The following is a 27,414-nucleotide window of genomic DNA, read 5'->3' as shown; positions in this document are numbered from 1 at the left end:
GTAGCGTGATGATTGAAGCACTTGACGTATTCTTTGCAATTTCCTTTATATCTATAGTCGCAGACCGCTTCAACTCCTCGATCGACAACCGATAAGATCTCTCTTTACTGCCTCTTCGATTCCTCTTTACTCCCCCAATTCCCATCTTTCTGATTCTTCTCTGGACATCCTTCCTTCCCACAAACCCTAAATTTCCCCCTCCGACGCCTGATTAGGGCCAATGAAGATCACCGTGATGACCCCTGACGACCGGTTCGTCACTCTCGACGTCGATGCCGATGAGTCTGTAAGTTGAATCTCTGAAATTCGGCCCTTTTCGTTGAATTTTACTTGGTTACGGGAAAGGTTTTGACAGTTTTTCGTGTAGGTTGAGAATGTTAAGGCCCTGCTTGAGGTGGAGGTGAGAAAACGTTTCTTTTTTTTTCCCCCAACTGTTGGGAGATTTTTGGTTAATCTGACCGGATGGTGTTTGGAGTATGGCAGACGAATGTGTCGCTTCACCAGCAACGTCTGCATTTCAACGGGAAGGAGATAGGTAATTCGCAACGGTTGAGTGCTCTTGGCGTCGGTGATGGTGATATGATCATGATGGTTTCATCGGCAGCGGCAAGGTAGTTAACCGACTGCTAACTCTGTTCACGTTTCTGTATTCACAGTTAAGGCGATTAGACAGTAGGTGACCTAGCTTGTGTTACGTGAAATGTTTTATTTGTTATTGAACGAGATTTCAGAGTATGACTCTTCCAGAGCGGTATCAGTGGGGATCTTTTGGACCTACCTACTGTGCAAAAAAATCGTTTTGAAAGCTTGATCAGGTCATGATGTACTAGAAAACAGGGATCTTGGATCTGCCCTTGCATTGGATCCTAGAGTGCCTTTTGCTGTCCTTAACTGTATTTGCAGAGAGAGCCCTATGTTTACTGGTGTCATATACTATACAGAATCCAATCACCATTGAAGCTATATGCACTTGCTTGTTGAAAAGATAATGAAATGACAAAAAAACCAAAAGGAGTCTAATAAATTGAGACTCTTAATTATCTGAACTGAACTTTCGAGTAAATGGCAAAATGATCCTTCATAGGCGTGCTTACTTGCCCACTATACTTAGGATTTTCAATCATCTGAACTATGCAGGCCGTGAGGCCGGCCTTAGATGTAAACGACTAAGAACTGAGTTTCAACTCCTTACACATTATTTTAATAATTGCTGTCATTCACGTACTATTTTAGCGATATGATTAAGGTGAGAAACCAATGTTAAAAATGCTCCGTTCTTTCTTATGTCAAATGCCATACTCCATCGACCATCCCTTCAGGATTTCTTAATTCAGATTATTTTTATACGTATTTCCCACTTTCTGCTTCCAAAGCTAATTGGGTTTCACATGTACAATTTTCTGCCTTGTCTCTGCCACTGGAGAAGAAAGCACAATGAATGACAGAAGTTGGAACCTTCAAAGGATTGGTTTGTTCAAAGGGTTTCACTTCTCTGCTTCTTCCACGCTAGTAGGATTTTATATGTCTGCCATTAGGGACAGAAAAGGCAGATTAAACTGGATTAGAAGTTGCTTTTTGAATTATCAGGGACTCAGGGTGATTCAAATGCCAAATGATTACTTTTGATATACAAATAAAATTGGTACCTGTGCCAGTGCATTCAGATTTCAGATGGACTGGTGGGTTGGGTTGGTCTGTGTACAGTATGCTTTTTGTTTTTTGGTTCTTTACACGAACTGATGGTATAGGCTTAGTAATTTGACATGAGCTGAGCCAGGGTGCTAACATTTGAATTAACAGAATCCTTCATCACCTGATAGATCTATTACATTTCCAAAAAATATGTGCCTTGATTAGGGAAAAATAAGAGGATATGCTAGGTTGATTAAGAAAATAAATGTATGTGCTAAATAGATTAATTAACTGTATTTTGATTTACCTTGTAGATCTTCTCTTGAACTAGTTTGTACTTTTTAGAAAATTTATGCTGACATGATATTTTCACTTGTCTCAGTGCCTCATCTGCTGAATTGAGATTAAATGTGGATGGTTCAGCTGTCAATCCTGCTGCCTTCCAGCAGCATATTCGGCGTGATTCTCAGTTGATAACTCAACTTCTTCAGGTAGAGCTCACATGGTTTTCCCTCTGATCATTTTTATATGGCACACTTTCTTGGAACTTATTTGAGCAAGCAAATCTCTTTGATTTATTGCGACATCTGAAAGATCTTTGATTCTACTTTAGTTGGTTACTGAATCAGCTTTGTTTATTAGTGCCTCATTATGTAAGAAAAAATGATAGCTTAATTGAGACACTTGCTTTCTAAGGGTTCTACTTTTGCAACCTATATAAGAAAATGGCGCAGGTATTTTACCATCTGTATTGTCTTTTCACTTTGGCACACACTTTGCTTTAAGAATAATGCAATTGTGTAATTGATTTCTTTGTATTATTAATTAGTTAAATGGTTCATGATCTACATTGGCTTATGCCTAACAATTTCTATTATTGGACTTGTAAACCCTACCACCCCACGTTGAGTTAATCCAATCAAGAACGGTTGTCACAATAATTATATGTCATGATCAACATTTAAGATCTGTATTGGTGGCAATGTTAGCGATGGGTGCTGAAGTAACACATGAGATCTCAGTCAAAGGGGATGTGTTTTTTGATATACATATCATAGATTGTTGTAAAAGGCATATAAAAAAGGGCAGCCCGGTGCACGAAGCTCCCGCCATGCGGGGTCCGGGGAAAGGATCCATTGTACGCAGCCTTACCTTGCCTTTGGCAAGAGGCTGTTTCAGGATTTGAACCCGTGACCTCTAGGTCACATGGCAGCAACCTTACCGTTGCGCCAAGGGGATGTGTTTTTTGATATAAATATCATAGATTGTTGTAAAAGGCATATGACAACAAAAATACATATGCAGTCAATGATGCATACGCTAAACTCTCTATCACATTTTCTCACCTTTCTTTTACCCAGAATCTAATTACTTTTATTCTAGCATTCAGTTGTCTAATGGCCATATTCCATATTCATGAGCAATAAGTTGTAAATAGAAAAATACAGATAAATAATCTAACATCTTCTGGTTCAGCTAGAAAACTTAGTATTGTTATATTTAGCTAGGAAATTCCAATGATTATATTGAAATATATAGTTTTTGCTAAATTATTGCAGTGCTATTAATACTTTTAGTATAGCTTTGAGGCACAAACCCCAGTTAACTAATAGTCTGTTTTACTTACAGAATGATCCAGCACTTGCACAAGCTATACTTGGTGACAACATTAATGAACTTCAGAATATCTTGCGGGAGCGTCATCAAATGAGAATGGAACTACGCAAAAAGCAAGAAGAAGAGCTTGTAAGGAGTTGGCATCAACATCTGTGATATTGCCTGAATTTGATTTCTTTTTGTTCTTCTTTTTGGCTATGTACTGTCAGTCACATGATTTGAGATGCCATATAATATTGTTTAAGGTTTAGGGTTTAGGGTTCTAGGTAGCACTTATTTTAGGAAGCCCGTCTAGACTTATAGTTCAGTAACCCACCTATGATACTTGAATTATTATAAATTTTTGCTCTTTTGTCATGCAAAAGAACATATTCAGGTATTTGTTTTGTTGGTCGGGAATCACTCAATCTATTGCTTATTTTTATATTCTTACACTGTTAAAAGACTGAAAATAGCTGCATATGTGCAGGCTCTGCTTTATGCCGATCCTTTTGATGTTGAGTCTCAGAAAAAGATAGAGGCAACCAAAATAACTTAAGAAATCTTATTCCAATTGCAACATATAAGGCCCTATTTATAGTTAGAGTATAGGGCCTATTCTAGAAAATATCTATAAAAAAATAACAGATTTTTAACAGATAATTAACAGATATTTATAACCAACACTCCCCCTCAAGTTGGAGCATAAATGTTAATCATGCCCAACTTGTTACAAAGATAATCAACTCGAATCCCATTTAAAGCTTTTGTGAAGATGTCCCCCAATTGTTCTCCAGTTTTTACATATCCTGTAGTGATCAAACCTTGTTGAATTTTCTCACGAACAAAATGACAATCAATTTCAATGTGCTTAGTCCTCTCATGGAACACGGGATTCGATGCAATATGAATAGCAGCTTGATTATCACACCATAGTTTTGCTGGTATTGAAATTTTAAGTCCTACTTCAGTCAACAATTGATATATCCACATTACTTCACACACAGATTGTGCCATAGCCCTGTATTCTGATTCTGCACTGGATCGCGACACAACCTTTTGCTTTTTACTTTTCCATGATACTAAATTTCCTCCAACAAAGATACAATAACCTGAAGTAGACCTCCTATCCATTTTCGAACCTGCCCAATCTGCATCTGAGAAACATTCAATATGAGTGTGCCCATGATTTTTATATACAATACCTCGTCCAGGTGCACCCTTCAAGTAACGCAAAATTTGCTCTAATGCTGCCCAATGATGAACCGTTGGAGATGACATATACTGACTAACAACACTAACCGAATATGCAATATCTGGACGAGTCAAGGTAAGATAATTCAACTTTCCAACTAATCTTCGATATCTCTCTGGATGTTCAAATAATTCTCCATCTGCAGTAAGATCCCCGTTCTGAGTCATTGGAGTACTACAAGGTTTTGCCCCTAACTTTCCCGTTTCAGTTAATAAATCAAGAACATATTTCCTCTGAGATAGAAATATACCATTTTTACTCCTCATTACTTCAACACCTAAGAAATACTTTAACACCCCTAAATCTTTTGTATGAAATTGAGTGAGAATGAAAGATTTGAGAGATGAAATTCCCGTAGTATCACTACCAGTAATCACAATATCATCCACATACACAACTAACAGAATAATACCAGCTCCTGACTGCTTGTAGAACACAGAATGATCAGACTCGCTTTTCTTCATACCAAACTTTTCAATAACCTGACTAAATTTTCCAAACCAAGCACGAGGACTTTGTTTCAAACCATACAAAGTCTTTCGAAGACGACAGACTCGCCCTATCTCCCCCTGAGCAACGAAACCAGGAGGTTGCTCCATATACACCTCCTCTTGAAGATTACCATGAAGAAAAGCATTCTTGATATCAAGTTGATGTAAAGGCCAATGATGAGTAGCAGCAAGAGAAATAAATAACCGAACAGATGTCAATTTTGCAACAGGAGAAAAAGTATCAGAATAATCCACACCATATGTTTGAGCATAACCCTTAGCAACAAGACGAGCTTTTAGTCTGGCAACTGATCCATCTGGATTGACTTTAACATTAAATATCCATTTGCATCCAATAGCTTGTTTTCCTGGAGGTAAATCAACCAAGTCCCATGTATCATTCTCATCCAAGGCTTTCATTTCCTCTATCATTGCATCTCTCCAACCATGATGAGATAAGGCCTCACGGATAGTTTTAGGAATAGAAATAGAGTCAAGTGAAGCAATAAAAGAACAGGAGGAGGATGACAAGCCATTATTAGACACAAACGAAGAGATAGGATAAGTACACTGGCGTTTACCTTTTCGTAATGCAATAGGAAGATCATCATTCGGAATTGGATCTGATGACGAAGTAGTAGGTGCAGGACATGAATCAGGAGGTCGACGCCTAGAGTATATTTCAATAATAGGAGGCTTGACAAGAGCTGGTTCTGAGACAGGTGTAGAGGATGTAACAGAATATACCAATAAATCATCATCTTCCTTTTGAGAAGTCGGGATATGTGAGGATGAAAAATAAGGTTTATCTTCCATGAAAGTAACATCGATTGAAACAAGATATTTATTAATACTAGGACAATAACACCTATAACCCTTTTGAAGACGAGGATAACCAAGGAAAATACATTTCAAAGATTTGGGGTCTAATTTAGTAACTTGTGGACGAACATCCCGAACAAAACAAGTGCTACCAAATATCCTAGGATTAATAGGAAACAATGACTTGTTAGGAAACAAAATTTTGTAAGGAATCTCACCATGAAGAACAGAGGATGGCATACGGTTAATAAGAAAACATGCAGTAGAAACCGCGTCTGCCCAAAAAGACTTAGGAACATTCATTTGAAATAAAAGAGCTCGTGCTGTTTCAAGAAGATGTCTATTCTTCCGTTCAGCCACACCATTCTGGGATGGAGTATCAACACAAGAGGTTTCATGAAGTATACCATTCTGACTCATATAAGATTGAAATATACTGGATGTATATTCTTTGGCATTGTCACTTCGTAAAGTACGGATGGACATATTGAACTGAGTTTTGATTTCAGCACAAAAAGCAGAAAATAGAGAAAATAACTCAGAACGATTTTTCATTAAGTATAACCAAGTTACACGAGAATAATCATCCACAAAAGTGACAAAATACCTAAAACCAGGTTTAGATATAATAGGACAAGGACCCCAAATATCAGAATGAACTAACTCAAAAGGACTAATAGCACGCTTATTTATCCTTGGACTTGAACTAAGACGGTGATGCTTTGCAAACTGACATGACTCACAATTTAATGAAGATATGCTACTATATTGTGGACAGAGTTTCTTGAGTGATAGAAGAGATGGATGTCCTAACCTACAATGAGCCTCAAAAGGAGAATTTTCACCTGAACAAACGAGAGATCTTGGGGAAGGTGAATCAAGAATATAGAGACCTCCATTTTCATGTCCTTTACCAATAATCTTCTTTGTCAAAAGATCCTGAACTAAACAATGATCGGGAAAAAATGTAATGCAACAGTTAAGATTGCGAGTTAATTGACTAACAGAGAGCAAATTAAAGGATAAATTAGGTAAATGTAGGACAGAGGATAAGGAAAGCAAAGGAGTGGGATTGACAGTGCCAGACCCACGAACGCAAGATGAAGACCCATCAGCTAAGGTAACAATCGGAGTGTTGGATTTGTGTGTGAAAGTAGAAAAGAGATTAGAATTACCTGTCATATGATCCGTGGCACCAGAATCAATGACCCATTTAGAGGATGAGGAAAGAAGACATGTATTGTGGTTACCTGAATCAGCAATAGCAATGATAGAGGAAGATGAAGACTTAAGTGATTCTTGATATTGAGAGAACTTGGCAAATTCTTCTGCAGAGACAAGCACCATATCCATCACGATAGAATGAAGTCCAAAGATATGTAACTCTCAAACACCGAACTTGGTGCTGTGCAGGGAGAGCGGCGGCGCTGAGCAGGGAGGGCGGCAGGGCGACGACTGCTGGTCCTCTTCACGCGACGGGCGGTGAAGACGCGACGGAGGATTGCTGGTCTTCACGCAGCATGACGATGGCAGGGCGGCGGCAAGCAAAGGAAGAAGGCGACGGAGAAGACGTCGCAGCGATTACGGTGCCCACAGTTTGACGAGAGGGAGCCGCTTGATTTGATGCTTTCCGCCGGTGATAGGCGAGCGCAGCGAGCGGCGAGAAAAGTCGGAGCGAAAGCGAACTCGGAGCGGCGCTTGAAGCCGGGAAGAAAGTCGCGAAAGAGGAAATCGCGAGTTAGGGAGAAAAGTCGGCGCGAAGGCGCAAAAGAAAAAAAACCTAATTTTCTAAGGCTCTGATACCATGTTACCAAAATAACTTAAGAAATCTTATTCCAATTGCAACATATAAGGCCCTATTTATAGTTAGAGTATAGGGCCTATTCTAGAAAATATCTATAAAAAAATAACAGATTTTTAACAGATAATTAACAGATATTTATAACCAACAGTACCTCATATCATGTCCTAAAATGGGTCACGGATTCAAATTTACGTTAATGTTTTGTATAAAAAAATATAAACAGAAAGTTCAGTAAACATTAACTCACTCACTTTTTGGTCAACCTCTGGCTAATATTTAATAATATGCTTGGTAGCTGATATGTCTTTTATATATAAATTTTAATAAATTGCAGAAAGGAATTGAGGAAAATTGGGAGGCTGCTATAGAACACAATCCTGAAGCTTTTGCAAGAGTGGTATGGTGTATTCTTGTTATCACTCTTAGCAAAAATTACTTTGGTTACATTTGATTCAACATTCCCATTTGTAGGTTATGTTGTATGTAGATATGGAAGTCAATGGAGTACCTTTAAAGGTAATTTCAAATTTTAGCTTTTTTTTTGTGCTACAACCATTGCTGAAGATAATTGTAGAATACAGTTATTTTTTAGACCATATTTATCATGTATTGTTAAATGCGTATCAACTAAATTTAGTTCTCTTATCCTTCTCTTTCCAGGCTTTTGTTGATAGTGGAGCACAATCTACAATAATTTCCAAAAATTGCGCTGAAAGATGTGGGTATGATGACCTCCTCTAATTAACTCCTATTTAGCTGTACAAATTAGTTGCTGTTTAATTTTATCTTCGATTGAGTAAAAGGTGTATTTATGAGGGTCTATGCTTTATAAGTTGCTACAACAGTATCAGGAGCCTCACGCATTAGCTTTCATTTCATTATTTAGAATATTTCACCACCACATTTTTTATTATGACATGAGGATTGGTGAATGGATTTTCTTTTTCATACTATTTTGGGAAGTTAGGGTTAAATGATAATCTTCTATTTCCTGAAGGGGTAAATTTCTGTTCTTATATCAGGCTCTTGAGACTCCTTGATCAGCGCTACAGAGGTGTTGCTATTGGTGTTGGCCAGTCAGAGATATTAGGTCGAATACATGTTGCACCAATTAAGGTAGGTTTATTTGTTGATTTTTCTTGAACAGTTCTTTCAAGGATATTATTTTTTGCAGATATTTAGGCGATTGACTGGTAATCTGGCAACCCAGTTGCTTTCAATACCATCACATAATAAACACTATATTTCTACTTAATTGGCTGATTTGATACTATAAATTTACTTATCTTGACACATTTATATGATAATGTGTGATATTCGAGTTTATGATAACTCTAGTGATAATTGTAAATACCTAAGGAACCTGCTTATAATATTTCATTAATCAGTGGCTAATTGTCTTTCTACGTCATAGATCGGCCATGCATTCTATCCTTGCTCCTTTACTGTGTTGGATGCACCAAACATGGAATTCCTTTTTGGGCTCGATATGCTTCGTAAGCATCAGGTAGTGGTTTACCATGCTTTGCTATCTTTGCTGCCACCCATAGTATATCTTGACCTTTAAAAATCCTCTGCCATTAAACATGTGCAGTGTATAATTGATTTAAAGGAGAATGTTCTAAGAGTGGGAGGTGGAGAGGTTTCAGTGCCTTTTTTGCAAGGTTTGTTTGAACTCTAGAAGCATCTGGAATAACTGTATTTGTCTTATTTGTGTTCTTGCTGATAGTTTTGTGTTTAAGTTCATTAACTGCTTAATTGGTCTTATCTTTAAGGCTTAACTGAACTGTGTCTCTTCCAGAGAAGGACATACCAGCTCATATCCGTGATGAAGAAAGACTCTCAAAGCAAGCATCAACAGGCCAAGGATCTGCTCCTGTAAGCAACTTCTCACACAGATATGCTTTGTGATTAACTTGATTTCTTGCACCATTAGACTAATGCTTTTGAACCTGTATTTATCCTGGATATCTGAAACCTTAGTATCTTGTTGTACAACCTATCCTGGAATTGTGAGTGGTTAGTATTATATTGTATTGACTAGTGAGCAAACACTTTGGAGTACTATGATTTATAGATCAATTGATCATGTTTACTATGGAAATGACAAATGTCTATGCAAATAAACATCACTGCATAGAAACAACTGATGTTATTTTCTTCATTACCACCATGTAACCATATAGAATATGTGTAACTTATTTATGAGCTATAGCTCTGATGACTAAGCCTTTCTCATCCTTGGATCCTGCATCTACTTGTGTTTATGTCTCAAACTACTACACTTGCAATCTTCTTTCTGTTCATGTGCACTGCAAATTGTACTAGTTAGAATAAAAAAAGCGTAATAAGTTGACAATCACACTATCAGTTAGTGGAACCGAACTATTTCTGGTTTTGTTTGGGTTTCATCCACACTTTAGTTATAGGCTGACTATGGATGGCTGCTATTGATGCAAGAGGATACGCGTGCTGCATGCTTCCAAATGATTTTCTAATGCCTTATTCCATGGTTTCTTTATTCTCATGATCTTAATGTTAATTGGGGTAATGTGAACAAAGGATTTGGTTAAGTTGGAGATGCTACTGCAATACCACAAATTCTACTCTTATTTGGCAGTACACGTCTGAAAAAGCAACTAAATGTATCAGCTGGCATGTATCAATCTGATTGGGAAATGGAGCCATAACATCAATACAAAATATTACTCATCAATATGTTTTATTATTAATATTTTTTCATAGATGCGGTGCTATAGTATACTACTAGTCTGAGCAAGTATTTAGTTTGTTAATCGGCAACTTTAGCCACCACTCAAGCTCACATAAATTGAAATCTTCTCTCAGTTTGTTGCACCTAAAGAGATTCTTGACTGTTGATAGGAGTTGCTTCTTTCATGTGGAATATCAAATTTTGTATCCAAATGTAGTTAATTCGTAATCTGTAATGTTTAGGAATCATCAGGAGCAAGAGTTCAGACTCCAAATATCTCAACACAAACCCAGCCCTCAGGTTAGATTCACAGCGTCCTCTAACTAACTTGGTTTCTGTTCATTTAGCTTATCCTAAAATAGTGTCTTGTTAAGCCTCTTACTCTCTTTTAACCATATGCCCATCTTTTAAACTTTCTAACAAGCATCTTCTGCTGAAAATTTCTTTTTAACTTATTTTAAATTTTGCATTCTCAGGAACTCCATCAATTGGTCAAACACAGGTGAACTCCTTGAACTGCATTTCTTGCCACTCCATTGCACGTGTACTGCAAGAAACTTCTCTGACATAAATACAACTGCTGATTTTACATTTGCGATCTATTGAAAATAGTTTTCAAGCAAGTTCACATAACTCTTTTTATCTCTTATAACCATTCATTCGCCTCATTGATAAGGCTCTGATTAGCAAGAACTGCAGAATTAGAAAGATACAGTATCTGCTCAACCACTAACCTTTTTGTGCTACATTTTTATGTGAAGTAATATATTCTTTAGCGATTCCACTTTTTTTTTAGCTGACCCACTTGACAGCAAACCAACCATAAATTGCTACACCTAAAAACCATAGAGGTTGTGGTCAACATGGATGGAATTGAGCTTTGTTTTCCGTATTAATTGGTACTGTTATACCTGGTATTATAGTTACTAAGTAAGCAACTTGCAACTTTGTTCTTTACTCCTTTTTTTTAAATAAAAAAAAGGAATTCTAATACTTGACGCATTGGCTGGTAATCTGTTTACTTAACAGGATGCTGATTTTGAAGCTAAAATTGGCAAGCTTGTGGAGCTTGGGTTTGATCGGGCATCGGCTAGTCAGGCCCTTAGATTGTTCAATGGCAATGAAGACAAAGCAGCAGCATTCTTGTTTGGGGGTTGACCATTTCTTTTTCAACTATGTTCTTGCGGAAATCAGACCCTGTTTGCGGACATCTTCTGATGTTTGCAATTGGAATTTGGTTATGCTAAAAAAACTTATCAGATTGCCCAAAAACACAAATGAAGGCACTACTGCATTGCGACATTGTAATCATATGATGTATCAGGATGGTCAATTAATTTATTTCGCTGGAGTTTTATAGGCATTCAGATAATTCTGAAGAATATTTGTGCAACTGCCGCAATTTTCATTATTATTGTTACTTTTTGGATGATGAGAACTCCGCGTTCCTATTGCTGAATGCTTATTCTCTTAATAATGTTTAATCGGTTTTTTATTTCTGCAAAGTTTTTAGGTTTCGAATATTTATTATTGCATCCCCAAGTGTTTGTTAAAAAAAAACAAACTAGGTCCCAATTGTTATATTTTTACCTCAATTAAAGATCCTTTAAGATCTTATATTCATTTTTTAAATGTTTGGTTAATATGCGAATAACCTAGAATTCTTGTCTGTTGCGGTGCAACATTAGTTCTACACCTGCCCCCGATCAACTTATTTGACTTCTCATTCGTTTATTGAAAAAACAAATTTGCCACTATCAAATATAAAAGAATATATTCAAGAACAATGTCATTTGAGATAAAAGCAAGAAAATTTGAATCAAAATAACACTCCTTACATGTTCACTATAATTTATTATACTCTGATTTGAAATGTAAAAAAAAAAATTAAAAATATTTTATTTTAATTTTATCTCTATTTTAAAATATTAATTCTTAAATTAATTCATCATCTTAATATTCAACCGCTTACATTTCACAACATTAACATCAATCATCACCACAAATATCTAAGAATAAGACACAAGAAAACAGAAATAGTTAACTCTAATCTTATTCTTCTCCACCAAAGATAAAAATTTTTCCAAAAAATATACATCATCTATTTTAAAATCTTTCATATCCTAATTTTTATATACAATATTAATAAAATTTTATAATTTCTCATCAATCCTTTACCTACATTATCTTTTTTAAAAAATAAAAATATTTTTATAACTTAAATATTTAATGTATAACATAAATATTTCACTTTCCTCTCTCTTTCTTTTTTCTCTATCCAAACTAAAGATTTATCATTAGCCTCCAAAGTTACAATACAACGATCGAACCCTTTAACGATTAATAGTATCTACGATTTAAATCTTAATTCTAAATAAAAAAAATGGATGAAATTCATAGTCAATTCCAAATAATTTGCCTAAACATGATTTAAAAGGTGTTCAAGAACAAGCAAGTTTGGAGACATGAATATTAAACATGTCATGGCATTATAAGCTCCAATCTGTAGTCCATCATTCGGATTCCCAAAACCATAAGCTCATAAATTTTTGTATTCCTCTTGTGTGTGCTTCTCAGTGGCATAGCTTTAATCTTCTATTGCAAGAACAATAGACAATACTTGGGATTTACATTGCAGCATGCGGCGCACTGCAGTTCAAACTCATCGAGGTTCTACATTGGATCTTCCTCCATGCTTGCTTTCCAAGATCACCTCCCCTAGCTCACCTGCCAAAGAGAAAGGATCATGCCTCTACCTTAAGCTGGAGCATCAACACGGTCGCATAGTTGGAACATTAACCCCTGTCGACAAGATTGAGACTCAAAACATAACCAAGTAATTTTTGTCTATTTTGCAGGTAGAAATGGTTTCATTCCTGTGTTCAGATTCATTTTATCAAACTATTGGTTCATGTTTATTGATCAATGGAACTTCTATCACATCCTACTAAAGTGTTCGATATAACATGATGAACATCAGATTATACTGTCAAGATAATGTTGTGGAATACAACAAAAGTACATCTCTTGTTCCCATCAAGATATGCAAAACAAGTTTTCAAGAATAAAACTATTAATTAGGTTAAGCAAAAAAAATATAACTGTTCTATTAAATTTTCTTCTCTCCCAGTCACCTTTTGAAAAAGTTAAGAACATTTCTTACAATTTTCTTTTTTCTGAAACGTAAGTTTCCTAGTCAAAATCAATTGATGCAGCAACCAATAACTGTGAATGGGTTGTTATTTCTCACACATAAAATAGTTGACAATCAACTAAGAATTACATATGTTAGCTAAATCAAAATTAGAGAGGAAAAAAAAAAACTAGTCTCTATCCAGATGGCATTATGCAAGTACTTGAGAATCAACTTAGAATTTTGTACATTAACTAAAACAAAAACAATTACTCCCCCTCTCCCTTCCTAGAATCAGCTAAGAATTTTGCATATTAACTCCACAAAAACAAATTATAGTGGGAATCAGCTGAAATCTATAATCCATAGATACTCAACTAGGAACACTGATCACCATGTTTACTATTCTCATTTCCGCTGTGAAAAGGAACATGCATCACATTTGGCATACGGGATGAAATTGAGAAGAAATAGAACTGTTAATCTTAAAGAATGGTATAGAATAAGAAATTAAGAATAATAATTCTGCCATATCAGAAAGTATTACTAGAGGTTGATGAAAGAAATAACTAAGAGGAACTCAGAGGGAAAAACAATTGTGTTAGAATTGGTATTCAAGATGGATATTGCAACCAAATGCAAGAATAACAATGTGCCAAAATTCATGTAGAAGGAAGCATAACCAAATATGTTATTAACCATCTATACAAGAATGACTAGTTGAGAAAGGTACTAAATTGGTTAAAAATATATTCGAGCAAAGTTATGCTAAGCATGATCACTAAACACGTTGAACTCACAACTTGGTCACACATAATAAAAATGAAACTAACCGGGACAATAAATTAATTGAATAATTCATTGCATTTGACATTCATATTATATCTAAATTAGATATGATCTAAGATGAAAGGAAAAGAGGAACTAAATTCATTAGAAAAGTGATAAAGTATATATATATATATATAGAAGATTTTGATATGCCAGACACCATCCATGAAAGTTTGTCATGGTCTGAACAAGGAGAGTCCTAAGAACCCTTTGGTGGAGTTGATGAATGAGTATGACATGCTTAGGTATTCTAATGAGCTTATGATAAACTTTCAAAGTTATGAAGATTTCAAAAACTCACAGCTCTCAATATAAATTATGGAATAACAAACTTGATTTGAAGTATTTATGAGGTATCTAAGGCCATCAATGAGTTTTAGTCAAAAACTCATTGATGAACCTACAACATCCAGAATTTTAAAAGTTTGATATGATCTGAACTAGTTGAAGTCCTAGGAACCCTTTAATGGTGTTAATTAGTGAATATGATAGGCCTAAATCCTCTAATGAGTTTATGCCAAATTGTCTTAAAACTGTGAAAATTTCAAAAACCAAGAGCTCTCAATCTAGACTATGGAATCAAGTATCAAAGCATGGTTACACTCAGAAAGATACAAGGAGTGCAACGAACTTAGTTTAAAGTGTTTATAAGGTACCTAAGACCACCAACGAGTTTTGATCAAAAACTAGCCAATGGACCAATGGTGTTATGAATTTTAAAATCTTGACATGATCTAAACCAGAGGAGTCCTAGAAACCCTTTAGTGGAGTTGGTAAGTGAGTATGACAGACCTCCTCTAATAAGCTCATGATAAAACATCTCAAGGTTCTATCAATTTCAAAAACACACAACTCTCTATCTAGATTGTGAAATCCATGTCTGAAAGCATGGTTACACTTAGGAAGATGGAAGGAATGCAATGAACTTAGTTTAATGTGTTTTTAAAATGCCTAAGTCAAATTCATTGATTGACCTATAGTATTCAAAATTTTAAAATCTTGGCATAATCTAAACCAAGAGAGTCCTAGGAATCCTTTGGTGGTATTGATGAGTGAGTATGACAAACCTAGACCCTTTAATGAGCTTATGCCAAATTATCTCAAAGTTGTAAAGATTTCAAAAATCCACAACTCTCAATTTAGACTTGGAATCTCGGTTTGAGGACATAATTACACTCAAAAGACTCCCAATAGTGTAATGATTTTGGTTTGAAGCGATTCTGAGATATGGTATTGGTGTGCGAGTATGACATGTTGGTGCAATCTTGCCCCAAGCATTATTGGGTTTTAATGTTTGGCTAAAACATGTTTAAGTTAGGCAATGTTGGTGATCTAACGTGTGTGAATTGAGTTCACAGGAAAGTCCAGGTTAGAAGACTTGGCAAAAGGTGAAGTCCCGGAAGCGCGACCTCTTGGCAAAGGTGAAGTCCCGGAGGCGAGGCCTCTTGGCAAAGGACTTAGCACGACGAAGCTGAGGGAAACGTCTCAAGCTAGTGCAAGGAAGGGCACGAGGCTTGTGGAAGGCGTTTGAAGGTTTGCGTTAAGGCTAAGGGCTGAAGAAGAAGCTGAAAAGGGAGTTTCAGCTTGGTCAGTCAACTGGAATTGTGATTCAGTTGACTGATCAGAGTATCAGTCGACTGGACTGTATTTTCAGTCGACTGATCAGAGTATCAGTCGACTGGACTGTAATTTCAGTCGACTGATGGCTGAATAAGTCACACACAGAAAGATCAGTCGAGCCAGAAGAAGGCAGTCGACTGGCACTAGTCGACTGGCCTATAAGCAGTCGACTGGAATTCAAACGTTGGACTAATTAATGCAGCAATTAATGCAGATTCTGTAGCCGTTGAAGCCCATCAATCGACTGACCATGGGAGCAATCGACTGATGTCACGAAAAGCATAAAAGACAGCTGCGAGATTGAAGAGAGCACTTCTTCTTTTCGAGTACATTTTTGTGAGATCTTCAACGCTCTGTCTTTTACTTTTCTACTCTTTCTCCCAAAGCTATTTTCTATTCATAAGAGGAAGAGATCAAGTGTAAAGGTTTCTCCGCCTTCAAGAGTTCTTGAGAAGGAGATCTTTTTATAGTGAAAAGGGTGTGTGGGCTGTGTGGATCCTTGGATTAGTCACCTCTGCGGAGGTGGAGACCAAGTAAATCGAACCGGATTAGCGTTGTGATCTTTTATCTCTTTTATTATTTTGCTTCCGCTAATCTCTGTGCAGAGAAAGATCAAGAAATATCGAAAAACGTTATTCACCCCCTCTAGCGAACGCACCGATCCTCAACATGACAAACCTAGGTCCTTTAATGAGCTTATGTCAAATTGTCTCAAAGTTATGAAGATTTTAAAAATCCACAACTCTCAGTTTAGACTGTGGAATCTAGGCCTACGGACATAATTACACTCAAAAGACTCCCAGCAATGTAATAGTCTTGGTTTGAAGTGATTCTAAGATGTCTAAGGCTATTCGCGAGTTTTAGCCAAAATTGACTAATGACCTTAGAAATCTCAGAATCACTTCAAACTAAGTTCATTGCATTATTTGCAACTTCCTGAATGTAATCATGCCCTTAGTCATGGATTGGAATATCAAGATTGGAGTATTAAGTTTGGGGCATCTTAGAAACACTTCAAACCAAGTTCATTACACTCCTTACAGTTATAGGATTTTGACAATCAACTAGTGCGGTCAACTAGAGTCCATAGATGGAGCACAAAAAGCTTAGGAATTAATTGAGGCAGCCGACTGATGATGCAACAGTAACCAACTATTGGTGAAATCCTATAGTATAATGGGAAATAGGTACATGTTTTGGTATATATGAAACTTGAGCACGCAGTTTGGGTATTAGGGAAAGTTAGCTATGTGGTAAATTACCAATGAAAAAAATGAAAAATAGAAAATAATGGAAATAACCCAATATAGCATCATAAGTACATAAACAAAGCATGCACACATGCACAAAGGGGTTCCAATAGCAGCTCCTAAAAGAGTAGAAATCCAACGTCTACTTTGGAAGGGAATAAAATATGATGTTGGAAGAGAGAATGTAACTACTTTTTGTTTATCCTACACTCAAATAGATAAATGGAGGGAAATTTTATAATAAAATTATGAGTTTCATTTTGAGAGTTGAGACAACCACATAATGTATTGCATGAAGATTTTTGAGACCAACAAACACAGGACAATTGTGAAAGAAGAAGACAACCTAGTCAAGTCTGTGAGGCCACATTCTGAATATAGGAGATTGTGACAAACTATGGGAGATTTGTGCTTCATGTGGTAGTAGATGATGGATAGAAGGCAGGATGAGTTCACTTGACCTGAAGCCAAATCATACAATAGCAACGAGCAAAGGTATCAATCACACTGCAGGAGTAGAGACAAAATCAAAGGAGTTGCTGCATATTGTGTAAGCAACGGAAGCACACAATTTAGAATATTGTTCAATGTTGTTTGGCATGGACAATACTTTTCATTTGGCTCATTAATCGACAACTATGATAGGTTGCCTTAATGGAATGAGACAAGTGAGTAAGTTAGTCTTCCTTTGCAAGAAAAAGAGACAATGAGGGTTCCACGAGGCAAACCTAGGGTTCCTTTGTGATGATAAGGCATAACCATCATTACCTCCATGAGGGGAGACATTGGCGAGGGTTATGTGTAACTGTGATGCTTCCTCTTGGTTTATTTTCTTCCTTTAAATACATAAAAGCAAGTGAGATATGCACTAAATCCCTCCCTATTCCTATCTCCTTGATTCCTTCTTCCTCATCTTGATCTATACCACTCGCATTACATGTTGGTGCATTGCAGTACAACACATCATGCCGGTCAAGGACTGATATTCTGGTTTGGAACAATACTTAACCCTTGAGGAGGCATGATTTGGTTGGTTGTCAGCACACTCTTTGTCGAAAAGAGGAAGTTGCAATTATTAGGTCTAACCTGCAAAGAAGACAAGTTGCTGCAAAGGTTGATCATATTGGCAAAAATAATTAGGTGTATTATAATATGTTAGGTTAGTTTCTTTTGATGGAGAACCAAGCTTGTTCATTTTGGAGCTAACATTAGAGAAGACATAAATAGTCAGAGGCAACCTATTATAATGAGATGGTTGCCCAAATATACAAAGGCACGCCTCACATGACACTCCAATCCAAAGGTCTTGAAAATCATAGAGGATCTCTTGGTGGTAGAGCACAGAAGGACTGGTTGCCCTCCTACGGGATGTTAGGATAAGTTGTTGGTCGTTGGAGGGTGGTGTGCCATATGCTTACTAGTTATTGCATAAGATTGTTGTTGTTTAAGGGGTCAAAGACTTTGATGGTGTTGGTTCATAATGGAGATCTGTGTTGACAATAGGATTGGGAGTGGAGATGATGGCATTGAAGCTGGATATGCTGTTCTTACTCCTATGACACAAGCATCCATGGGAATCAGTATAATGAGGAGGATGACAAGATCAAGTAGAGTAAGATAGTCACTATGTCCTATCCTAGGAGACAGATGTGTTATGGCTTACAAGTTACCAGGAAGGTGGTTACTAAGTTAGACCTTGCCAAGGGCTAGGTCCAAATCGGACTCAACCTGGAACCGGATCAACAGGCCGATTACCTATTGATCCGATTCAACAGACCCAACCTGTCTAAGAGTCAGACCCCAAGTAAAATGGTGAACCAACAATTTGAATCGTTAGTTAACCACCTATTTATTTTATTATATTTTTTAAAAAAATATTTTAGATTTTTAAATTATTTAATAATATTTTAGTGATATTAATGGTGTAGTTCAATATAAATTAACTCCTTTGTTTAAAATTTTTCAATGTGGGACTATTGTACATTTCTATTGATTTTTTTTAAACTTATTTGCCTTAAATCTTTTAATGTGGGACTATCATACCTTTAACTTGTTAAATTTATTAATCTAACTCTCTTAATAGGTTGCTTATTGTTTTATCTTTTTATCATATACTATTTGACTTGTATAATATATGCAATAATAAATTTGTCAAACGATAATTTATTCAACACTAAAATTATATATATAGTAAAGATTATAATCGAACATACAAAATTAATCAAAAAATATAACTTATATGACTCATCACACTAAAATATAATAATATTAATGTTACATAAAAAAAATCATTGGTATCAAAAAACGAAGATGGTTCAGGATTTAGCATAATATTATTCTCGATCTACTTTGACTCTCAACTTTTTGGAAGCTCAATTGAAAGTTATAAAAATAATAAAAGGAATGCAATTTTCAAAGGATGAAGTAGAAGATTTTAATACCAAAAGACTAACGAACTACGTGATTTTAATTCCCTTATATCCTAAGTGGATAGATAGATAACTTAAATAAATGCACAGTTTTTTTAAAATTTTTATTTTACACATTTATAAAATTTTAAATTAAAAAAAATAAAATATAAATAATAATTTTGGATCATCACGAACTGTGAATCAAACCACAACCAACGGTTCTAAACCGTGAACCGTAACCACCTTTGAAAGTTAAGATTAAGAGTTGAGATTTTATGAACTGTCGATATTAAACTGTTGATTCCGAATCTTGGTCAGGTCTATACTAAATTGTTACATGACGATGGTATACAGGAAATGAGGTTAAGAGACAACCAAACACATACTAATCTATTAGCTTTATGTGATGTAATTTAAGTTATATATCCAATAATCTAATCACTTGTACTACACATAACTTAAGTTGCTATTATTAATCTAAACCTGACTTATAGTAAATATAAGACTATAAGTTATATAGGTACTATTTGTGGTGATTGCAGGTAGCCCATGTATTTCCCTATTATACCAAATCAGATCAATATTGATATCAATCCCCAAATCGTATTTGAAACTACCAATGATGTGTGATAAAAAAAATAGAAAGAGATAAGGATGTTGTCAAATTCTAATATCTCTCTCAATTTGTCAAGTTCACCAAAATTGATGGATCATCATCAAGCCGTGTTTGTCCCATTTGTATGGATGCAATTGTGAACTCACAAATCTGTAGACCCAATCATCATTAGAATGTTCAGAACACAGGTGTTGATTTAAATCAACAAAAAGCTTCAAACAATCCTAATGATGCTAGGACAATACCATCTATAACCCTAAAAACTAAGATCATGCAAAAGGCTGCGGCATTCTACTAATTAGAAACACAAAATTGTGTTTTTTTCCTATGACTTGGAAGTAAGGATAAGAAAACAGATCTAAACCGAACTTAATAAATTTAAATCTTCTGTTCAGATGTACTCATCAGTTAAATAAATCTCAGAAAAGATCAATTCCTGTTCATCAATAGTCATTATAAACAAAGAATTAAAAGATACAGGAAAGAATATTCATTGCTAAAAATTAAAGTTGTATTGGACCGGAAGCAAAAGATATCATGATTATTTGACGGTTAAACCTAACAGAAGCTAACCCTCAATCTTATTCTCTTGTTGATCGGCTGATGTGGGAGCTTGCATACAACAAATAATGGCATATGGGTGGGAAGAATCTACAGTGAGTTAACCCATGCCATATGTTTTCAAACAACAAAGAAAGTTATTATTTCCTTCACAAACAAATACTGCAATCAACCGAGGGAAAAAAGTATAATATTTACTGCCAAACAGTAGGAGAATTAAATACAATGGGTGAGCTCCGCGAACTGTCTCTTGATTTTGGTAAAACGTAACGACTCAAACAACTACAATCAAAATATAAGTTAGAGATAGAGCAAAAAGTATGATAAACATCCTAAGATGAAAGAAGCAAGTTTCGAGACGTATGAGTTCCTTAGCAGGCAAAGGGAGGAAGAAAGATTGAAGGAAAGGGAGAGACGCAGAAAGAGGAAATGGTACAGATTCATCAGTGCAAATTGTAAACCTAATATTTCAAACTCAAAACCAGCAAGATGAGTTGTATCTAGACGTCGGAGCAAAGACAGACGAACTCAGCCACCATATGGTTGAGGACTCGCAAAAAAAACAAATCACCTGTTAAACCGAAGAAAGATGATAGCTTTTCTTCCTCAAGATACGCTCCTGAAGGAAGTAAATCGTAGAATAAAGGACCGTCTCAAGCTTCAAGATTCAATATGACATATCCCAAAGTAGATGGAGCTCTATCGCATTGGAAACAAAGCGCTACACCAGTCTTCCGAAAAATGACAACAACAAAAAACAAAAAAAATACGACCTTTGGCGAAATGATGACGCGAAGTCTAAAAAGGCAAAGACCGCACAAGAACTCAAGAAGGATAGAGTAAACAAGAACCTGGCGGCCCTAAAGAGCATCAACAAAACAAAAACTTTCTCAAACAAAAACGAAAAGAGAGGAGAAAGAAGGGTTATTCAAACACTGGTTGTCGTTGAGGTACAGAGAGAGAATGGGAGAAGAGACGGCAGCAAGAACGGAGGTGCATGTATGATGTACCTGGCGAGCGGACGGAGTGCATATCTGCTTATCCGGATTGGTACTCTACTACTCTCCTTCTCAAAAGTCACGCTTCCGTTCCCAAACGTAATTGATGCCCAAAATCCGCTACTGCTGATACAAAATCAATAAAAGGAAGCAAGAAACTAGTAATCGCGAAAGACGGTAAACAAGTATATCTCAGTGTGAAAAAAAAAACGAAAGAAAGAGAAAAAAAAATCATCCTTTTGAAAATCGGGAGGGTAGAGTCTCCGCTACTACCGAGGTTGAAGATAAGGATCAAGAAGAAGACAAGGAAGGAGCCGAAAAGGCTGACAGGAAGAGAAGTAAGCACGCAGCGAAACCAATAGCTCCATCATTTCTTGTTTAATTTGTTCTCTCTCTGTGCTCACTCTCTCCTGTCAACCTTTCCTTCCTCTCCCCATGGAATCTTTCTTCTTCCTCCTTCCTCTTTCCTCTTTCTCTAGATCCGAACGATCACCAACTCTGATAAATTGGGAGATAGGAGTGAAGCGCACCCACAAGCAGCTGCTACAGTATAGACACGAGATCCGAGCCCCCCTCTTCACCTGCCAGCTGCTGGAATGGTACCCGGGACTTGGGAGCAATGAATTGGGTCGGAATAATACTACATAATTTAACAAATTGATTACATTTTATTCCTTGGATCTAATAATATGATCCAACTTAATCTTACTCCACGGAAAAAAAAATCTAAATTTGTGAAAGTAAAAAACACAAGAAAATTTAGATAAACAGTGCTAACTCTGCGTGCACAAATCATCTCAATCCTTGTTAATTCTCATTTCCTATCATAGTAAAAAGGAAGAAAAATGCCCTTGCATCAAACTTCCATAACCTTCAGACATACACTGGAATTGATCCGAAGAGGATTTTGTTAATCAAATATCACAGTTAAAGAATATCAAACCCTATTTCCAAGTCCTAGCTTCAAAATCTTTGCTCTTTGAAATGTGAACCGAATCGAGAACTTATATATACACGCATCATCCAAAAGAGAAGAAAGATAATCAATAAAACACGCCGAAATAAAAAGGACCCCTCTCTACACAAACACTGTAGTTGGAGGAGTGGAAGGATCTGACAAGAAAAAAAAAAGATGAGTAAAACATGGCATCACAAACTCAAAATTACGACAAAATCCAATCACGTTATCAATTAATTGCACGGAGAAAAAGAACGACTACGATTCTATCAAGGAACTAAGTGGTATGGTACCAAACCTTAGATGTGACTGGGTGCGACGGTGGTGTGTGGGCGAGAACAAGCATGGAAGGTGAGATCGAAGAGGAAGAGGATCAAATCATCATCTTCCTAGCTCGGTTCCCACCTCTGCCTCCTTATTCTCCACTCCCGGAGTACGATCGGATTTGCTTTTTTTTCCATTAAAAAAAACAATCTTTAACCTGAATTTAATCGTGGGAGCCGAGCCCAACCTTCCCACCGCTTGCATTTATCAGGTTATACGGATCGAGCCGTCCCTCGCAGTTGCTCCAATTTGGCGGACCACGTTCATTCATCCTTTTTGTCGACTTGCGCTCGATACGCAAGCGCATTGATGTGGCGGCTAACGTGTTCTTCCGTACCTTAATTGACGATTCATCGGAACACTCCCCTCTGTTTTTTTTTTCTTCTTTTTTTTATTATTAACTCCCATTAATTTGATGATATTTAACTCAATTTATATCTTATAATCACTTAAAAATATAATAAAAATTTTAAAATTCTAATGGGAAGAATATTATAAAGATCGATTTTAAAATAATTGAATGAAACTTAAATATTTAAAATATTAAATCATAATAATAAATCTAAACGAACTCTAATCTCCATCATAAGAAATATAATTCATGATTTTACCATTCTCAAACATAATTGAGTTGGTTAGTATAAAACAGATTTAGTAAAATGGGCAAGATTGAATCTCGACGAAATTGAAATGATACCTTCTCCTGTTCATCGTTTGATTAATTCATCGTTTGATTAATAAATTTTTATTTTTATTTTATTTTAAAATGAATGCATTTTTGAAAAAAGAAGCATCGATTGAATGTTCTTAAACATCTGCAAATAGAACAATATAAATACGAAAACATGGATATTAGTCGTCAGGCCTTCTGGGCCCTTAATGGGCCTTATTGTTTCTACTATTTGTTGAATGGAGGTGTCTCTCTGCGACGTTGTCTTTTTGTCGTTGTGGTGGAAGAATGAACAAAGCGGCGGTTGGAGGCGGTGGGGGAGGGGGCGGCCCGACGGCTGCCGCCGCGGTCGCGGCAGCGCAAAAGCAGAAGACGCTGCTGCAAAGGGTTGACACCGACGTGTCCAACCTCGTCGACAACTTCAGCCACCTCGTGAATCTCGCTAGGGTTTGTAATAATTTTATCGTCCTTTCATCCTCGCCCTGGGGGGATTTTTTGATCCTATGTTTTCGTCATGCTGGGTTTAGGTGAACGATCCACCTGTTCGGAACTCGCAGGAAGCCTTCCAGATGGAGATTCGTGCAGCAAGAATGGTAGGGTGATCTTCTGTGTTCTTTGTTGCTTTGGTTTGTGATGTTCGGAGTTTCATTTTGATGGAAGGTTCAAGCGGCTGAGTCGTTGAGAAATTTGGTGTCAGAGCTGAAGCAAACAGCTATCTTCTCGGGGTTTGGCTCTTTGAATGACAACGTGGATCGGCAGGTCGCTGAATTCAACCGCCTGGAGGAGGGCACTGAGCGGCTTCTGGAAAAGGTTGGGGAGCAAGCCGCCGCCAACCTCAAGGAGCTCGAGGCACATTACTATTCATCGGTCTTAAGGTCAAGCCAGGGAGACGATGGATGAGATTTGGAGCTTAACTCTTTCTTTCAATAGGTATTCGATGATGCATGCTTTGGTTGGTTGCTACTTGCTGTTTGAGTACCAAATTTCATGTGCTTTTAAGTGAAAGAATAGTAGTACTAGAGCTAGCTTATGGTGATCCAAGGTCATCTTTTTATGCTTGAAAGCCTTCAATTTGTTGCGAAACAAGAGGGCTTAACCGAATCATATCAACTCATTGACTTTCAAGTGAATATTTTGTTGTGCTAAATTTATGTTTTTTGTAAATTGAACTTACTCTGATTCTTGTATTCTATTTCTACTAGACTTGTATGGAGAAGAGTTCATTATAGTTGGATGGATTTTTTTAGTTGTGTATAGTGTGTTTATTTAATGGCTGATAGTGAAATTCAAGCAAGGAGTCAATTCCACATGTCATAGATTTAAAGTTTTGATTAGAAACCAAGTAACAATTCATCTCATTCCCAGGCGGCATCATTGTTTTTGTAAAACATGAGTTTGTGCAAAGTTAACTTACTTGCTTGGTAGTTCTAATCATGCTGTGAAATCAATTTATGCAGCATTGTTTATGTGGTAGACAGCTAGTATGCTCATGAAACTCTTAATAATATCCCATTTATTTATTTGTTTTTTTTTATCTTGATAGTACTATGAAGGTTTTCATCCTGAAAAAGAATGTTAAGTTAAGCTTGAATTTTCAGGTGTGAATGGATATATTGTGTTTTCTAGTTACACTCAAAGTCGAAGTAGTTCTCCCTTGCTCTGACATTTAAGTCCTTCCTAGTAATGTGTTAAAGATAGCATCAACTTATCCGGAGTAAAAGGAATTATTTTTGCTTAAACCTAGTTCTTGGATCATGCTTGAATGTTGAGCACCTCTTCGTGTTTGACTTATAGTCTTTGTAATGCCCCATAATTTCTCTCATCTAATCTAATGCCATTCTACTCTAGTCTACAACTGAAGGTGGATAATATATGGGGTATTTGCTATTATTGTAATATCTGTATGCAGAAATAAAGTTTCCTCATTCACCTGAGATGTTTATGTGCAAACAAATTTCTATTATCCACAATGAATTTGTAGTTCAAATGTTGGCTGACAAAAATTGTATTGCTCATTAAAAAAGTGTCATTTTTGTCACCTCATTTCTGAGTTTTTCATTTGGATAATGAACTGTGCTTGCTTGACAAGATTCTAAATATCTTAATTAAACCTACTGACGATATCGTATCGTGTAGGGAGGCAACTTGCATCTAGCAGCTTATCTCATGCGTTCTGCTCGCTGAGAAAAGAATGGTAATTTTCCTTCAGTAAAGCCGCACCGAAAATTGCAAGCACACTTAGGAGATTGGATGGGCATCTCCAAAGACTGCACTCAATTGTCTTATCGCATTGCTTATTCAGGATTGGAATGCTATTTTGATGCGTAATTAACAATTATGTATTTCTTAATGTTTGTAATAATATTCATGATGAGTTTGCTTGTCCATTCAAAGCAAATGCCTACCAAATAGATTAGTTTGAACTACCATTTGCTAATCCTCTGGGCTAATGTGGGGTTAGAAAAACTCACGTCTTTTATTTATTATTCTTTTTCTTTTGATAATTTAGATGTTCGGATTTAATCAATTTATTTTGAAAGTAGATGATTTTTTTTGGGGTTTGTCTATTTAGTAAATTCAGAGTTAATTTGTGTACGCTCACAGGTTGAACTTCAGAAATGTCTATTGAGATTTAAAATTTGATCTTTTCATTTGCTCTTAATGTTTTATCATTGCATTACATCTGTAGGAGCGTTTATTTATTATTCTTATTGTCTTGCTTAGTTCATCGTTTGAGTTCCTCTCAACTGTTTCTTTAATCTTCATAAGTAATTATCTCTAATAGAAAACTATTATGTTCTTGGCTTCTAAATAATATGGTTAATTGGAATCTAGCATAAATGAAGAAAGCTCCTGAGTTCGCTACGTGATCTCATCCATTAGAAAAGAAAGGTCCCGATTGGTATCTCCTTTCTTTCTTGTATTTCTACGATCGTTGTTCGGTATCGAGAGAAGTTTGTCATTTTCAATCGGTTGAGATCTTTGTCCACTTACAGAAATACCTCCAGATTCCTATTGAATGGCTTTAATTTCTACAGATATTTATCTAATCAAGTTGTTTCTTAGGTTTTTTTTTGTTTAAAATTTCATAGAACTAATGTTTTATCTTTGTAGATATTAACAATACTATTATGCATGTTCGAGAGCGAGTATTCAAAGTTGTATTATAAATACAGATTCCTCTACCTTGTGACATCGAAAATTGAGATATATCTCCATAGAGAGGATAAAAAGATGAGTAAATGATGTAGTATTTGATATTTTAGATTTTGTTAATTTTGAGACTTGTGTGTGAACTACATAAAAGGAAAATAAATTAACAAATTAAAAAGGATGCCCAGAGAAATATTCAAATATTGAAGATTATACATTTAAATATATGTTGTTCAGACATGGATATATATGCATGATCTGAAATACTTTATCTTTTTCATTGATGATTACTTACAATATATATACATATCTCTACCTAGTTTATAATAAAAGTGAAGTATTAAGTACTTTTAAAATATTTAAGATTATAGTAGAATAATAGTGTGAAAAATAAATTAACATCGTGAGAACAAATAAATGTGGAGAATACTATGATAGATATACAGAGGGCAGACAAGCCTTGGTTCATTTGTGAAGTTTCTTCAAAAAAAAAAAAGATATTTGCCCAATACACCATGACTAATTTATCGAACCAGAATGATGTGATTGAGAGAAGAAATCAAATATTAATGGGCA

The 27,414-nt window shown here is 36.0% G+C and overlaps 2 protein-coding genes and 1 long non-coding RNA gene across 4 annotated transcripts; 2 read left to right on the top strand and 1 right to left on the bottom strand.

Annotated features, from left to right (window-relative positions):
* The first annotated feature begins 70 nt into the window (after positions 1-70).
* On the top strand, positions 71-11,685 carry LOC141828112 (protein DNA-DAMAGE INDUCIBLE 1). Its single transcript, XM_074715481.1, has 17 exons — positions 71-286; positions 368-400; positions 484-611; positions 2,015-2,123; positions 3,262-3,378; positions 3,719-3,769; positions 5,682-5,696; positions 7,935-7,997; positions 8,072-8,116; positions 8,261-8,322; positions 8,623-8,716; positions 9,015-9,107; positions 9,195-9,264; positions 9,402-9,478; positions 10,556-10,613; positions 10,790-10,815; positions 11,343-11,685. Exons 1-17 carry the CDS (start codon positions 221-223, stop codon positions 11,469-11,471), a joined length of 1,236 nt encoding a protein of 411 aa, XP_074571582.1. The 5' UTR covers positions 71-220; the 3' UTR covers positions 11,472-11,685.
* Positions 11,686-12,707: 1,022 nt separating this feature from the next.
* Positions 12,708-23,126, bottom strand: LOC141828586 (uncharacterized). 2 transcript variants are annotated; one of them, XR_012601782.1, is made up of 4 exons: positions 22,990-23,126; positions 22,264-22,373; positions 21,746-21,856; positions 12,708-13,115 (listed from the first exon to the last, which is right to left on the bottom strand). It is a non-coding gene; the product is annotated as an uncharacterized LOC141828586 (long non-coding RNA). The 2 variants fall into 2 exon arrangements; XR_012601783.1 differs by having other exon boundaries at positions 12,708-13,040.
* Positions 23,127-23,956: 830 nt separating this feature from the next.
* LOC141828076 (mediator of RNA polymerase II transcription subunit 22a-like) lies at positions 23,957-26,044 on the top strand. Its single transcript, XM_074715433.1, has 4 exons — positions 23,957-24,132; positions 24,213-24,278; positions 24,346-24,615; positions 25,822-26,044. Exons 1-3 carry the CDS (start codon positions 23,974-23,976, stop codon positions 24,583-24,585), a joined length of 465 nt encoding a protein of 154 aa, XP_074571534.1. The 5' UTR covers positions 23,957-23,973; the 3' UTR covers positions 24,586-24,615; positions 25,822-26,044.
* The last annotated feature ends 1,370 nt before the right edge of the window (positions 26,045-27,414 follow it).

The sequence above is a fragment of the Curcuma longa genome, chromosome 4, assembly GCF_044706935.1.
Source record: "Curcuma longa cultivar G26 ecotype Majalengka, Jawa Barat chromosome 4, ITB_CL_G26_1.1, whole genome shotgun sequence".
Taxonomy (NCBI): Eukaryota; Viridiplantae; Streptophyta; class Magnoliopsida; order Zingiberales; family Zingiberaceae; genus Curcuma; species Curcuma longa.
The sequence above is the reverse complement of the archived record's forward strand: the minus strand, read 5'-3'. Positions and strand labels throughout refer to the sequence as shown.

Coding starts and splice junctions, on each gene's coding strand:
- LOC141828112 (XM_074715481.1), top strand. CDS start 221: ATGAAGATCACCGTGATGACCCCTGACGACCGGTTCGTCACTCTCGAC. Junction 9,265..9,401: donor TTCAGTGCCTTTTTTGCAAG/GTTTGTTTGAAC, acceptor TGTCTCTTCCAG/AGAAGGACATACCAGCTCAT. Junction 10,614..10,789: donor AACACAAACCCAGCCCTCAG/GTTAGATTCACA, acceptor TTGCATTCTCAG/GAACTCCATCAATTGGTCAA.
- LOC141828076 (XM_074715433.1), top strand. CDS start 23,974: ATGAACAAAGCGGCGGTTGGAGGCGGTGGGGGAGGGGGCGGCCCGACG. Junction 24,133..24,212: donor ACCTCGTGAATCTCGCTAGG/GTTTGTAATAAT, acceptor TGCTGGGTTTAG/GTGAACGATCCACCTGTTCG. Junction 24,279..24,345: donor AGATTCGTGCAGCAAGAATG/GTAGGGTGATCT, acceptor TTTTGATGGAAG/GTTCAAGCGGCTGAGTCGTT.